At 51.1% G+C, this 16,044-nt stretch overlaps 1 protein-coding gene across 2 annotated transcripts in view; it reads left to right on the forward strand.

Moving 5' to 3' along the window:
- Nucleotides 1-16,044, forward strand: part of LOC309971689 ((E2-independent) E3 ubiquitin-conjugating enzyme FATS) — a gene marked incomplete at both ends in the record, with an annotated part of 228,085 nt that overhangs the window by 191,308 nt on the left and 20,733 nt on the right. The window contains 3 exons of one of the 2 annotated variants that reach the window (XM_082855001.1): nt 4,384-4,674; nt 7,744-7,928; nt 10,040-10,217. In XM_082855001.1, coding sequence (XP_082711127.1) covers nt 4,384-4,674; nt 7,744-7,928; nt 10,040-10,217 — 654 coding nt within the window. The remainder of the gene's footprint in view (nt 1-4,383; nt 4,675-7,743; nt 7,929-10,039; nt 10,218-16,044) is intronic. The other variant, XM_082855002.1, reaches the window with a different exon arrangement.

The raw sequence follows: 16,044 nt of genomic DNA on the forward strand, positions 1-16,044 counted from the left end.
AAAGGACTCGCTCGTGTGTTTCCGCTGGCCCCGCTGCCTTTGGACGCCCCTTCGTCCTTGCTGTCTGATCTTCAAGTTGCTGTCTGTTCCCCTGATTTTCTTCTCTTCCTGAAGGCGCCAGCTCCAGCTCTGCTCCGGCCGAGTGGATGGGCTTTGGGACGTGCAGGTTCCCAAACACAGCTTCTCTTCCCGATCCGATCCTCTCCTCTCTGCCAGGAGCCGTTTATCTCATTTGCTGCTGCCCCCGCTCTTTCCCCCCTTTCTGACTCCCTGCCTGGGCTGCAACATCTCTGTGTAGAAATTTAACAGAAATATGCTGAAACAATTATTGGCTGATTTTAAACAGAAGTCTAGATCGGGTGGGAGGCAGGGTACCAAATGGACACCTCTTTCCATGAGGAAATCAAGTTTTCATCTGCTGCCAGAAGATGAAGCCTTGACCAGTTAAAAAGCAGAGAAAGTACCCACCAGCCTCGTCCATTGTAAAAGCTTGTCGTTTGCTTTCTCTGTTGGTTGTTTCTCTATGGGTCATCAACAGACTCTTTTATGTCATCTTCTGTGTACTGCAATTGCAGGTAGTTTGAGGATTTCTCTCCTGTTAAAAGGGGAGAGAATTTCACCTGCTGGAGAAATTGTGTGTGTTTTGAGTACCCAGGGTTACCGCCTTTTCCTTCCTCTTTAGCGATATCTGTGTCCACGAATTAGCATGTATTGAGCAGAGAATATCTTGCCTTTCCCCTCAGCAGCAGCCTCCCGTGTCCCTGTGTCAAAATTGGGGACAGCAAAATCCTGCCTAAAGTGAGGGGGTCCGCGATTCACCCCCGGGCGCTGTTCAGAGTGGCTTTCCACTTGATGGATACACAGTCCTCTCCAGCTCACTTCTTTGATTTCCACTGAGATGCACAGTTATGGGGTTTGCTGGAGGAAAGCGCACAGGTGAGGCAGGAAGATCAGATAGGTAAGCTATACATAAAAGGTAGATGCAGGAGCTTTAAAAAGGTGGTGATGGGTGGAGGGAAGTCTGGGGCCACTCAGGGTAGTGGCAAGTAACATCAGATTTTTAGGAGAGCCTGAGACCCACCGTAGTTGCATTTAGAAACTGGTATTTTTATCGAGGACCCAGAAATATCAACACAAGCTTCAGTTACTGTTATTTCTAAGACAGTCTGTTGTAAGATGGTCTAGCGTTTGAGGGGAGAAAATATAACTTCCCGAAACATTAAAATGTGGGAGAAGATGTGGCCTGGGATTCAAGGAAGCCCACTTGGCTTGGAAACATCTCTTTGGTTGATTGGCTGGTGTTAGAAGGCAGGAAGGTGTATGGAGCTGAGACCCAAACCCTAAGAGAAGATCTTTCTAGAGAGCTGGTTTCAGTTTTGACACCAAAACACCTGTAACAACTCTAAGCTAACTTGGAGATAAATGACTCTAAGATATGTTACCTATGTTATCTACCTGCCTTGGGCTGTTAAGGGTCCCCACACAGCTATGCTCTCTGGGACTGTGCGTGGTTTTCATGGTTTTCTCGCTCATCCTCTGCGATTCCACTGACAGAGTCTGGCGACTGTGCTGGTCCGCTGCTTAGCAACCGCCCTCCACTTGCGCGTTTCCTATCGTGAGCCCGAATTGCCACAGTTTTAGAATTGTGTGACAGTGTGGGGCTCGTCTGAGAACGCGAAAGATTATGTGTCACCTCAGTGTTTGGAAAGAAGCAGTAAAGGGTCTTCTTCTATCAAATGGGCTCATTGTGACACTTTCTGGCCCGTGGAGGCACCTTGTCTTGAGGCTCGGGCAGCTTTTCCTCATTTTGTACTAAGGGTCTGCGTGCGCTGGGGGTGCCCTTGCCTGGCCCAGATTCAAGTCTCTTCTTGGCTGGTCTTGATGCTGTGTCGGTGAGGTCTCCATTCTCCCCTCCCTGCCCTGCACTTGGGGCAGCTCAGGGCCCACATTTCAGCGCAGAGCAGCGCCCTGCTGGAACTTCGCCCTGAGGTCTGCAGTTGGACATGGTGAGGTCAGGACCAGAAAATCCAGCCAGCCCGCTGCCCTGATTGTACTGCTGCCCGCCAGCCCCGCCTGACGCCCTGACTGTGGTCAGCCCCTCGTTTTCAGGACTCATTCACGGCTCAGCACTATCTTCCCCAGAATCACACCCCATCAAGTCTCAGGGAAGCAATGGCCCTGAGATGCTGAACTCTCTTCTCCTGAAAGCTTTTTTCCTAATGGATACAGTGATGTCTTTACCTTAAAACAGCTGGCTTTGTGCTTGCTGTTCAGATTTTTGGTATTGAAAGTATATTGTTTATGGATACTTACATAGGTGGGAACATTATAGACAAAAGCAGTGAGTCAGGCAACACGAAATTTAGGCAAGTGGTTCTGTCTGGGTGAGTATGATCCAGAAGGGGCTCAGATAGGAAAGCTGAAGCCCAAGGAAAGTTCTGCTTCTTAATCTAGGAGGCTCACAGGTGCTCTAATATCTTTAATTACAAATATAATACATGTCACAACAAAAAATGAGCTTTGGAGGAGCACAGAGAAGCACCGTGTGATGGTCCAGGGAGCTCGTCTCTGAATCAAAGATGAGAGTTTAATAGAGGGAATTCATGACTGTTGGGCAGATCTTTTGGTTGGTTTTGGTTTACGTCCTAGAGCCTAGCTCAGTTGTGAGTAGGTGAGTTTGCTGGAGCTAGTTGAGTAGCTTAGCTAGTGAGTAGTTGAGCTATAGAATATCAACCCAGTGGTTATCGCGTTTTAGAGAAGGGAATGGGGGTTGTGGCTGTTGAAAGGAAACCTGCGGGACCCCAGCCCCTCCAAGCATCAGCCTCACCATGCTCAGCCTATCCTCACTGGCTGGGATGCCAGGACTCAGGGACAGAGAGGCTGGAAGGAATTGCAGACAACTGGCATTTTAAGAGAAGTCACCACTCTAAATCAGTGCCTGGTAGTCATAGGCTCGTTTCCTTTTTGTGTACAAGACATCTCAGAAAATATGATGAGAATCTTCCAAGAATCTCGATTATTCCAGTGGTTCCCAGGACCCTTTTTCTGCCCCCCGTATGCAGGAGGTCTGGATGCGTCCCACCCCCACCGGCAGCCGTGCCTGTCTCCCCTTAGGTGGCCTCAGCATAGGGAGGAGATGACACCTGGTCAAGAGTCACTGCCTTGTTTAAAGTGAATAACTTTTAAAACTTTATAGAGTATTCCAAAAGAAAAAGAAAGACAGCAAAAGCAAAGAGTACAACACAGGCAAAGTGTGAAAAGCAAGTCTCTCTCCCACCCCCAGTTCCTGGTCCTGAGTTGCCCTCTCCCAAGACAATCTAGTTCCCAGGGTCTTTGGGGTCCTTCCAGAGATGTTCTGAGCAGATAAGCACTGACTGGGGAAGCGGATCTGGCACACTGTCCACACTCTGTTCACTTGATGATGAATCTTAGAGATGATTCCCCCTCTACCCAGGAGCGTGTGTCTTATTCTTTTTCGCTGCTGCAAAGCAGGGAAGTGCTGTAATTTATTTAACGGTCTCCTGCTGGTGAGCATAAGGTGGTTTCCAGACCTTTGCTATTACAATGTGGCAACAAGCAACACGTTGTTCACCTTTTAGACCCACTGCTTTATTAGAGGCGAGCACAGACAGCTGATAAATTACATCCTGCATCTGCACTTGCCATAGGACGTAACCCAGCATCATTGTTTCTGGAATAATAATGACAATGAACATTTATTAAATGTTTACTGTGTATTAGGTACTGTGCTAAACACCTTAGCTGGATCATTATTTTGTTATAGTATTACGTTGATTTTAACATTTAGTATTTATATTAATAATATGCTTACATTGTTTATCATATAAAATATGATTATATACATTCCATAAATGTATTACTTATTATTTAAATAGGTAAATTTATTATAAAAATAAATATATTAAAATTAAACATATAATATTTAACATTATTACCTTCTTATAGTATTATCTCAATTTTATAGATGAGGCCAGATAGCATATAAGTGGTGGAGGGGGGATGTGAACCCAAGGTATCTTCCCCCAGAGTCAACGTGCTAAACCACCCAGTCAATTATCTACCGTCTGGAAGGTCTTTTGAGCTCCTAAGGGCACCAGGGAGCACGGTCTCTTCAGAGCCACGTGCATGAGAGCCGTGCATGTAGAGGGGCTCCCGAGTGAACCCCGGGGACGTCTGGCCAGAACTGGTGACCACATGTCGTTGCTGGGTGAGCACATGCACGTCGGCATCAATGACGCCTGTCCCCTCGAGGCAGCACTGCAGCCCATCTGCCTGTCTCTGGGAGAGCGTGGCGTGCAGAAGTCAGCATGTTAGACGCGGGCTCATCAGATGTTTTGAGCACAATTCTCATTTTATTTTTAGTAGAACCAAAAGTATTTTCTGGAAGCCGCGAGAAGCAACAAGAAGGAGCACACGTGACTGTGTCTGCTTCCCCAGTGGAACAGAAGCTGGTTAAAGATCCCCTTCCTGATGGGTCTAGCTCTCCAAGCAACAGCTGTCAGTCTAGTGACCTCTCTGAACCCGCAGAGAGTCAACAGCAAAGCGTCCCGAAACTCAGCTTCCCTTTACCTGGGTCCCTTTGCCCCTTCCAAGATTTATGCACATCTCTGCAGGAAGACCGCAGTGTTCAGACAGAAAGAGAGTTCCTGGAAGGTAAGGAGCGAGGGAGGTATAGGGTTGAGATGACTCTTCCTTAATCTTCATAGGGAACATGGTGCAGGGTCTTCCTGGGCCCTGGTTCACTTGAGCTTCCCTTAGGAATCTGCCTTTTCTCCAACTGTACAAGCAGAGAAGCAGCAGGACCAGCAGGTTTAAATAGTGGGCAAGTTCTACCTCCCAAGCAGCGAGAAGACAGCACTGCATGGGTCAGGAAATCCCAGCCCTACTGTGCACGAGGCCAGCATTGCCTGAAGCTGAGAAGAAGGCCACTCCCAGGTGCCCGGCAGGTTCTCGGGCCTCGTTAGGGAACAGTTGGGACCCGGGGTGGCTGCCCTGAAGGCAGCGGGTGCGCCAGACTGAGGGTGGTCCTCAGTAACTGACTGGCCAGGATAACGGCCGGGGCGTGGAGACCCCACATGTGCCAGGCTCTCAACAAACAGAGTGCACTGACCTCACAGTGCCTTGAAGATAGGTCCCCGTCTCAGCCTCTCACAGAAGTCAAACCAGGCCATCATTTCTCTAAAGGCCAAGTGGCTGACCCCTACGAATATTGCAGCGACCATTGATATATAAAAAAACATAGGAATAAAATAGAAAAAAGATCTGTGGTGCCCAGTTATAACAGAGGAAAATTTAGATTTCCTATCACTCTAAAGATTTTCCCAAAGAGCTGTGGATAAGGACAGAAAGGAAAAGATTATAGAGCTTTGGATTATAAAAGTTAAAATATTTATGGTAATTGATAAAAACATTTTTTCCTGAAACCCAAGTGAATCTCTAGCTCATTATTCATCAATACATTAAAGGAGTATGTATTGAATACCCACTGTATACCATCAAAGAAGCATTTATTAAACACCTACTGTGTGCCAGGCACTGTGCACGGTGCTTCCTGCCCTCCAGGTGCTCTCAGTCCGGTACCAGAGACATCGGGGTTGTAACTGTGCCTGTGATGAGCCATCAGGAAGCAGAGGACGGCCCCAGATGCTGCAGGGAGGGGCTGGACAGAGACACCTTCCTCAAGGAAATGATTTTGAGAAAGAACTTGAAAGCTGATTAGAGGTTTAAAAATCAGACCCTGAGGTGAAGAGCATCGCAGGCTGAGGGAAAAGCACACACAAAACAAAGAATGGATGGAAAGAGCATGGCTCATTAGGGGTCCAGGGGACTGGAGTGCAGGGGTGGAGGGGGGGCTAGTGTGAATCCGGGGTCCCGTGGGTCGAGTTGGAAGGTCCGTACAAATCCACTAAAAGAGTCTGGACTGAAGCCTGGGCCAAGTCCTTGAAGGGGAAGAGACCTAATTAGATTTGCTCTGAAGGTGATTGTCTCCTGGACAATGTGGAGGCCGGATGGGAGAGGGCCAGGCAGGGAGGCTGAGACTGGCTAGAGATGAGTACAGACCATGCCGCTGGGGAGGACTGGCCACAGTAGTAGAGACTTTGAAGATAACGGACAAAGCTTTGTCGTGAGTAATGGAGAAGATGAGTGTGTCAGGACTGCCCTTGCATCGCTGGATCTGTGGAGGGGAAGGATGGGAGGAAACCGTGGCTTCCCCGAGTATAGGGTGAGCTGGAATAAAGGTTCACAAGAGGTGGAAACAGTACCACAGAAATTAGCTCTAGCCGTAGGGGGTTGGGGGACAGATATCTGGGTTAGTGGTTAGGCCTGAAGCAGGGATGGGGGAGCAACAGGGAAATCTCCAGAAAAAAACTGGAGCAAATGCTTAGAAGAACAAGAAGGATTTGCGAACCTCTAAGTAGCATGTTGTTGGTAGAGCATCAAAATCGGTAGCTGGAGGGCAACACCCACCATGAACGAGCCATGAGAAGTCTGCTTTCCTTGTAGGGCTTGTAGGTAGTAGGGAACATTGATGGATTTGGGGTGGAGACAGGACAGCTGGTCCAGACCACAGAGGATCTGGTGTGAATGGCAGAGGTTATAATGGGGGGTCAGTTAAGACATTCATGGGACCGTGGAGATGCGTCCTGTGGCCACCTCTCCGCGCCCAACAGAACTAGCTGCTTCTGGGCACCTGGGCTGGCAGTGTGGAGAGAGGCATGGTGAGCATGACACGGTCCAGCCCTCAAGGGAGTCACAGGCCTGTGGGGTTAAAGCATCCTGTGACGGGCCCACTGATGCTGCTGTGTGTGCGGTGTGCTCCACGGCAGGTACGCAGAGGAGGCAGGAGGGGGCGTCTTCCTGAAAAACTCAGCCTAGAGGTAGGAGGTCACTGGGTGGGCACCAAAGGGGCTTCGTGGAGATGGGAAGGCATGTGTACGAGGAGTGAGGGGACCACCCGTGAGTCTCAGAACCGGAGACGGTTGGTAAGGCTGTGGTTAGGGCTCGTGTGGTGAGGGGAGTCAGGGAGTCCAGATGGGAAGAGTGGGCTGGGACAGACACTGTGTTCCAAGTGGAGCAGTGGGTCAGTGAGGGCTAAGTGAATACGTATGAATCGCCCACTTTCACTGCCCCAAAGGCAGCCCTGCCCGAAATGCTGTGGCATGAACTCATCCTCTGATCTCTTCCACCAAAGGAATGTCAAAATGGCTTCAGGATGGAGCCCAGTCCCGCGCTGAGACAGAGAGAGTTCCAATTATGAATGTAAAGCCAGGGCTAGTCTCTGGTAGATTAAGGGGAGGGATAGATAATTGAACACCGTTCCTCTGTCTTACATCATTAGCGTAGCAAAGATAAGGTAAATTAATACACGGTCCCCAAACAACCCAACTGAAATAATTGTACAGGACACACGTAATAGGAAGCGCAGAATAGAAAAAGTTTCTTTGCATCGGGAGCAAAGGCATTTTGAACATCAGAAGCCAAGGGAATACCTCCACGGCATCACTAGCCAGTCTCAAGGTCTGGCTGCCTACGAACATGCCTCCCCGTGACCAGGGCAACTGGGCGTCTGTGATGAGGCGTGATCTCGTGGGCTTAACGAGGCCCATTAATAACCCACTGGTGTTTCTGTTTTCAAAATTGTCTTCTGTGTCTCATGGCCTTGAGGAAGCAGGAGAAAATCACTGGGCGCTCTCTAAATGGAATTCTAATCTTCTCTCCCAGGAGATTACACGTGCTGTGACTTGGTTGTTAAAATAAAGGAATGCAAGAAGAGTGAGCAGCCCACCACGCCCGAGCCCGAGCCAGCACCCACTGAGCCAGAAACCCCCCAGGGACCAGAGACCCACGACCTGCCGGAAGACTGTTCCAAGAGCCCGCAAATGCCCGCAAGCTCCTTGACCTTGCAGGTAAGGCCTTCCGTGCATCCCGGCGTGATTCCCGCCAAGGGGAGACTTCTCCCGGGGAGCCTGTGGGCACATGACCTCACTTCTGCTTCTGAGGCTGGAGACCTGACTCAGCTTCCTGGTGGCTGTGTGACTCTGGGCAGGTCCCCTAACCTCTCTGGGCCTCTGTTCCACCATGTGAGTAAGGAGATGATGATGTCTACTCCCCCGGGCTAGGATGGGGATCGCATAATATCAGTAGTGACCGTGATTGGAGCAATGACAGCATTTGTTGAGAACTTTCTGGTACCCAGACGCGGAGAGGGTCACTTCATGGGCGTCAGGGCCTTGCATCCTCATGGCGCCCCCGTGAGGCAGGAGTCCCTACAGCCCTATCTTCAGGTAAGATCATAAGCCTTTGAAAGACTAAGGAAGTCCCAAAGTCATGGCCTTGAGTTCAAGGGTATGGAACCTCTCATTCTGTGTCCTTCCCCAATTGTAGAGGTAATATGTACACATTTTTTAAAGTTCAAAAAATACGTAGGTATAAAGATTAGAAGGACAGACCATCCGGAGCAAGCCAGCTACACCTTCTGGGGGACACACGATGCGTGTCAGCAGCCCTGCTGGTGTGCGGCAGGCTCCACCTGCCGGCCCTGCGCCCCTGTCCCCCAGGTGGTCCCACCATGAGAGACTCACGTGCTCCCAAAGCAGCTGGAGCCTCCATCCTCAGGGCGGGCAGCCGGCGCAGCAGCCACGCCTGGGCCCACAGGCCGTCCGCAGGGGCCATCTCTCCAGGCCCCAGTGACTCGTGCCTGGGACCTGGGGCTGGCACCTTGGAGGCCAACTGGCCAAGAGACTCCTTTCCTGGCACAGCAGCTAGGGGCGCGAACACGACACGGATGGAGCCCGTGTCACCCTCTCCCTGGAAACCCTGAGCTCCCCGAGGGCTGGGAGAGGAATGAGGCAGAGGACGTTTACGCTGTGGCAGCACCTCCAGAGGGCCTGTGCTGAGCACCTGCTATTTGCAGAGCTGGGGAGTGGCTGTAAGGGATGCGATGTGGAGGAGACAGGGCACCTGCCATCCGGGAGCTCACAGCCTAGCATGACAGTACATGTGCGTGAATCTCTCGCGCGGGGTGGTCCGTGAAGGACCAGTAAGCTCAGGCTGAACAGGGAGACCTGGCAGTTTACTGGGAGAACTGAGACTTGAGCCGATGGGTGTAGCTGGGGGTGGTAGTCCAGGCAGGGGATCAACTTGAACAGCGGTTTGTAAGGAATATAGGTTAAGACAGTGAAAGGCAGGGTGGGAAAAGCATGGGACACCCCCAGCTGAGGGTCGCCAGGCCATCTACCAAATGACGACGAGCCTCAGTTTTTGCCTCTGTCAAATGGGGATAAATGTATCTGCCTTCCAGAATCAATGCGGGGATCCTCAGACAACAAATACACATGAAGCATTGAGCTTAGTGTCTAGCACAGAGCAGAGTGCGTCAGCGGTGGTTACTCCTTTTCAGTAAATCTGTGTTAGGGGCTTCGTCCATGCACGGAGTGGTGGATGCGGTGAGAGCTGAGGCCGAAGAGGAAATACGGGAATTCTGACCTCCCCTATGGAGCTTGCAGAACCATTCTGCAAAGGCAGAGCTCTCCTGCCGGCTCGCTCTTCCTGGGAGGAGAAGCTGTTTCCGTTAGCTATGATTACTGTTTCTCCTGAAAAGGCACATGCTTCATGCTGGGAGGAGGGTCTGGTCTGTGCTTCTTAAGGCATCCAGCTCCCTGCAGAAGCAGCTGACTCGGAACGCCTCCATCCCTCTCCCACCTGTGTCGCTTTGGAATATGGAATTTAGGGCATTCAGATTTTGGAAATGGATTAATTGACAGGGAGGAGAAGGAACGGGCGGAGGTGTGCCTTTGCGCTCACAGTTTGCTGCTGGTGACTGTCAGTCGTGCTGCAGTGGGGCCCCTGGTGCTGACTGAGACCTATGTTACCAACGTGTCTGTTGCCATCTTTCCATGAGGTGTTGGGAGAAAATTGGGATGTGCTCATGCATCAGCCTCTCGACCCAATCAGACAGGTGTGTTGCCTTTCTGCGTCATTTCTCTTAAAAAGAAAATGCTTTCCTGGCTCCTCTTAGGAGGCCCTGGAAGTCCGCAAACCTCAGTTCATTTCTCGCTCGCAAGAACGTCTGAAGAAGCTAGAACACATGGTACAGCAGAGAAAAGCCCAGCAGAAGGAGAGCCTGGGCCAGAAGCAGAGTCTCCTTCCTGTCCGCGCCAATAAGAAGCAGTTCACCGTTCCCCACCCTCTTAGCGGTAAGCTACAGGTGGCTCGGGAGGGCTGGCGAGACTGCCGGATCCTGGGGCTGTGACCTTCACCCAGGCCGGTGGTCCAAATGGTGCCCCTGCCCTGTGCAGGACTCATGTTCGCCCAAGTGCCCAAACCTCAGGGTCATACAGCCTGCCCCGGAAGCCAGCCCGTCCTGAGAGATCGTGTATGGGCACTGGACTCAGCAGAGATAACTTGGGGCCCAAATTTACCATTTTAGCCGGGAAAGTAGCAGCCCAGGGCAGCCGGCTCCGATTCTTGGCTTCTTAACAGATACTTGCAAGAGGTGCCCTTTGCCCTTGATAGATTGCAGAACAGGTCTCGGGGTGAGAGGTTGACTCCAGCTTGTCTATATCAACATTCATCATCTTGAAACCCCTTTCCTGCCGTGAGCTCAGAGAAGGGATGGCCAGCTTGCCAAGCGCCAGGAGGCCGGTGTCGCGCTGACCCTGCAAGGGCAGCGCTCACTGACTCACTGGAGAAGTCGTTACCAGGCCCCTTCTCTGGGCCAGACCCCTTCTCTGGGCCAGGCTCCGTGCTGGGAGCTGGGGAGAGTGCAGTAAGCAAGGCTGGCCTCCGTCCTTTCTTCGTGGAGCTTATAAACAGACTATTAAACCAGCGAGAATAAGAAGAGACGAGGGCACAGATGGGGACATGGGAGCACATTCTGATGGCCTGCCAACTCAAATCTTAAAATCTGGAGGCCTGGGGAAACCTCCGTTTTATTTCTTTGGATAGACGAACAAGATCTTTCTTCCTAGGAAAATGTTCCGACCCCCAGGAGGTGAAATCATGGGTCTAATTCTGAATAAAAGTCCTCTGGGGAAATAACCATATTCAATAAAATGCAGCTTAGCAAATATTACCAAGATCTTACAGGGGGGATGGGGGGGACAGAGGACAGAGGGGTTGGAATAGGATTCCTGTTAACCACGGGCAGGCTAGGTCCCCCTCCGCCCCCCGCAGTTCTGCTGGGGGAGTCGTCCGAGACCCCAGAAAGGGCAAACTTGAACGCATCCTTCTCACGGTGAAGGATTTAGTAGTACACCTGCTCCTCAGCCCCAGTAACACTTCCCAGGATGCTGAGAAAAGGAAATCAACAAAATACACGTGCAAAGACTTTCCCTGCTTGAAAATGTGTCTCTCATCGGCTTTGGAAGCCGATTGGCAGATACAGACTATTTGGGTGTGTTCTCTGGCGGCTCCTTAGTTTCTGGCTCAACAGAGAGCAATCTGGGTTCGGGTACAGATTTCTCAGGTTGCCATGAGGCACCAAGTGCCAGTTACAACCGGGGGTCCCCCCCAGGGCCTTCAGTGTCCAGGCTTGTTCTGGGGAGGGCTGCCAGGGTGCCCGTGGTGTGTGGGCCACTTGGCCTCCACGTTTTTGAAGATCCTGCTTGATGAAAATGGTTAGATAAACAAACGTGTTGTCAACAAATATAAAACAGTGTCACGTTAGAGCTCAACATACGTATACACAAAAAATGGTGTCTAAGAGTCTTCCTCTTCGGTCAGCTCCCGTCACTTTGTGTAGAAAAAAATGGAGACACGTGGACATTTGGGAACTTGTTATGCGTGGGGCCATTCCTGCTCGTCCCCTGGGCCAGCTGCCTTCCGGCCGTGCCACACCGTGGGACTCAGTGTCCTGGAATATCATCATCTCAAATATCAGAGGGAAGCTGCCTCGGTCATCTGTATCCATTTCCTAGGGCTGCTGTAAGAAATGACCCTAGACTGGGTGGGTGGCCAAAGTAACAGAACTTGATTCTCTCGTAGTCTGGAGGCCAGAAATCCAAAATCCAGGTGTCCACAGGACCGAGTCCTTCCTGAAGCTCAGAGGGAGAATCCATCCTATGCCCCTCTGCTCGCTCCGGTAGCTTCTGGCAGCTTCTAGCATTCCTTGGCGTTGGTTGGCTTATAGATGCGTCATTCTAATCCCCGCCTTTGTCTCCCTTGTGTCTGTGTGTCTTTGTGTCCAAATTTCCTCTTATAAGGGCACCAGTCATTGGAGTAGGGTCCACCCTCATCCAGTATGACCTCATTTTAACTTGCATACATCTGCAAAGACCCTATTTCCAAATCAAGTCACAGATACAAGGGAGGGGGCTTGAACATATCTTTTTGGGGAGACAGTTCTATCCACTCCATCATCCTGTGGTGATGTTTTGCCCCAAACAGATATTATCCTTACATGTTCACATTCCTTTGAATGAAAATCTTAAAATCGTGTATCTAATAAAAGGTGATCAGACCCAGTCGATAGTCTTAAATAACCGAGGCACCTTTTTATTACCCAAATTCCGAGACGGTCCTGATGACTAGAATGCTCTGGGCAGGCTTCAGCGCACGATTTTATGGCCGCTCTTCCGATCCCCGCGGTATTTATGGTTGATGAGAGGTTTACTCTCGTGTTTGTTTGTGTTAGGTCGGCTCAATCAGACAACTTCTGAAACGAGAGCCTTGTGCGAGCTCTGGACAAGCGCAGGGAGTGCTTAAGGCTCCATTAATCGAGTCTGCAGTACACATCTTGTCTTCAGCCTGTCTGCTGGCAAGATGATAAAAGCAAGATGCAGATGTTTTTCTTACACGCTAAATTAGTTAATAAATCATATTCGTGAACGAGCTCCGGCTACAGTGTCAAGACATCTGTTAGAGGGGAGCCTCGGATTGCTTTCCGAGCTGAGATAGCTGCCTCTGATCAGGGCCCACCTGGCACAGACCTGAGAGGTTCGGGTGGGACCTCCGGCAGCTGACAAACACCCACTTGCGGAGGGGCTGCCGGGAAAGCGCGCACCTGATATCCAGGACAATTACAGTGAGGGCCAGAGGGCCGGCTCGGCTTCCTGTTGGCTGATGAATCCTGAGCAGCCTCTAAGGCACAGGGGCAGTGACACACGTGTGCGGACACGCGTGTGCATGCTCACGTGTGTGAGTTTTCAGTTGGCTCCCTGTGTGGAGATGGGGGATTTTCAGGACCAGCTGGGACCAGAGCGAGTCTGGGAAGCAGCGTTATAAAGGTCCTGCCTACAGCCCCAGCCTGTCCTAATACCTCATCTTCTGTAGCTTGAGTTCCCAAAGCCAACACATGCCTGGCCTCTTTCCTTGTCCAGGAGCCAGCTGGGCCACCTGGGCTTGGCTCCAGCAGTGACACGAGGAACATCTTCACCCATCTCTTAGCAAACCCTTCTTGAGAACCCACTGTGTGCCAGCCACAGTCCCTGGTCTCAGGGACCTCCCCACCTCTTGGGGAGAACACACAGGTAAAGAGGCAATGACCTTGGAATCTGCTAAGTGCCATGAAAGGGGGTTGCCATGGCAAACCACGGGTGGTGGACCCGCTCCCACCTTGGGATACGGTCCTGACGGAGGAGAGCTCGTACTGCATTAGGATGAGGAGAGACTATGAGGGTGCGTCGTGGGGCAGGGTGGGGAGGGCAGGATGTGCTGGGGGAGGGTGTGGAAGCACTGTAGGGAGAGGTCGCTGGGTGCTCAGATCAGCTATGGCTGGACCGTAAAATGGGGGTGGGGAGCAGAGGGGGAGACAGAAGCGCCGAAGGGGAGTCCAAGGGGCTGCCAGGCATTGTATATGCTGCTTCTGGGTTTCTCCTTGTTCTGCCGTCAAAGCTGAGGCTATGTAGCTCCAGGCAAGACGTGAGGAAGGCAGTCTAGGGCAAGGCAGTGGAGTGCCGAAGGGCAACAGATGCAGCGGTTCCTAGGTGATGGAGTCGGTGGGACTGGTGACTGCCGAGTCATGGGGAGAAGATGAGCCTCAAGGAGTCTGGGGGAAGGGCGGGAGGCCGGCCTTTGTTCTCAGCGTCTGAGGTACTGACTCTCTAACCTGTGGGCCTCTCTCTCCTTCCCCAGTCAGGGCTCCACCTGCCCATGTCCCCTGAGTTACCTGGGACATAGGTGGGGCTTCCCCGTAGTCTCTGCACAGCTCCTGGGGTCCCGGGGGGAGGGATTGGTCATGTTGAAAGGCTGACCGTAACCTAGAATTAGAGAGTTCCAGAGTCAGTCATTGCTTCTGCCCGGCAGGATGCATTTGAGGGAGGATGGGCTGAAAGCACGTGGGAAGCATCAGGTACAGCACCCCCAGGTAGTAGGCAGTTTAGCACCTGCAGTTAGTAGGTGGTACAGCACCCGTAGGTAGGGGCTCAGTCAGTATCTCCCGGTGACCAGTCTGTGGCATGATCCCGCCCTCACTGCGACTCCCCCAGCTGGGGCCGCACCACCTTCAGCTTTTGAGCCTCCCTGGATTCCATGCTCACCCTGCAGCCCAGACCCCTCCCAGCCTAGCTTGCCCACCTGCCTACCTGTCCCAGTTGGTCTCATTGGCCGTCCTTCTTTATCTCCGGGAACATTCACCATCAGTGCCCCCAAACCACCTGACAGAAGCCCTGTCTGTCCCGCTTCCTCTCTGCCCTGCAACATGCTGCCTAACCCCCCCAGTCCATCTCAAGTCTAGCTTCTGTCTTAATGTCTTACCCCCAAGGCTCTTTCCCGTGACTCCTGTAATGCATGACCTGGGCTGCGCGCTTTCACTTCTCAGTTGAGCCCTTTGCTCACTGGGAATCACTGCTGCTCGCTGCTCTGTACTCAATGCTGCAGCCACTAGGAAAGCTGGGCAGTGCTCAAACGTAGCTCGGGTTGGCTTGCCTCCATCTCAGTTTATGTCCCCTCTAATGTTTGGCGTGGTCCTCCTGGCTCTTCCAGATTGTCGTCTTAACCTGTGAGTGTGTAGGAAACCCATCAGGAAGATGGCTTCAGGAAAACCTTTCTTCCAGGAAGCCCTCCCTGACTACTCCCACCCAGTCTCCACCTCCCTGCCTCTTCTACTGGAGCACTCCTGTCTCTTGTATCTCTCTACATGGTCTACCTTCTTACCTTTTCACTTTGGATTATAGCCATGTGAGTGTGCCAGAAGAACCTCCCTGGATTCTAAGTGCCAGTGGGCACACACCACACCAGGTCACTCTGGGAAGCTCTGCCACGTGTGGCAAAGCAGACTAACTTAATCTGAATTGCGTTATCCGTACTTCCCAAGGTGAGCCAAGCACAGCCATTTAACTCACAGGCCAGCAGAGGAGCAGAATTCTCCTGAAGGCACTGCAGAATTCCTTCCCCGGCTGATGTGCTTTCGCTGATGATTTTTGGCTGGAGCAGGTATTAAAATTAATTTGCATTCTCTGAGCATGTGGCTAGAAAAGTGGCCCAGCAGATATGAGATGGCTGGGGAGCCGTTGCAGTAATGAAAATGTGCTGCTCATCACGCAGCTAGCACGGGCCGCACCGCCCCTGTTAGCGCTGATCTGGTCTCATGAATGTTTTTCCATCAGTCTTCTGAGTAAATATTTGGGCCTAGTCCTCCCGATATTCCTCACAAAGGAATTTTAAATGCGCTTATCAGATAAAAGTCAATTGTTACTTCATCAGTCTGCAAAGAAAACAAGAAGCATGATTTAGCTAAAAGACTGTTTCCCTAATTCAGAGATACTTGCACGTACACTATTACTGGTGTCCTTCTCGGACCCATGATAAAGGTTTCGTGTTGTGTCTTTTTCTAAGAAACGAGGGAAAAAAAGATCGCTCTATGTCTGTTGATTAGAAGTAGACCTATTTTATTCTAATTAAAATAATTAAACACAGAATTGTAGAATGTTAAGGGAAAATGTCTTTATGGGAACTCTCCCAATTGCCTGGATTTTATTTTCCAAATGATTTCCCTTTTATCCCACAGTGCAGTTCAGTAATAAACCTTGCAGTGACACTAAGGATATAAATCTACTTGGCAACCAGAATGAAAGTTTATTCATC

This window comes from Leucopleurus acutus, assembly GCF_964270905.1.
Source record: "Leucopleurus acutus genome assembly, chromosome: 14".
NCBI classification, from domain to species: Eukaryota; Metazoa; Chordata; class Mammalia; order Artiodactyla; family Delphinidae; genus Leucopleurus; species Leucopleurus acutus.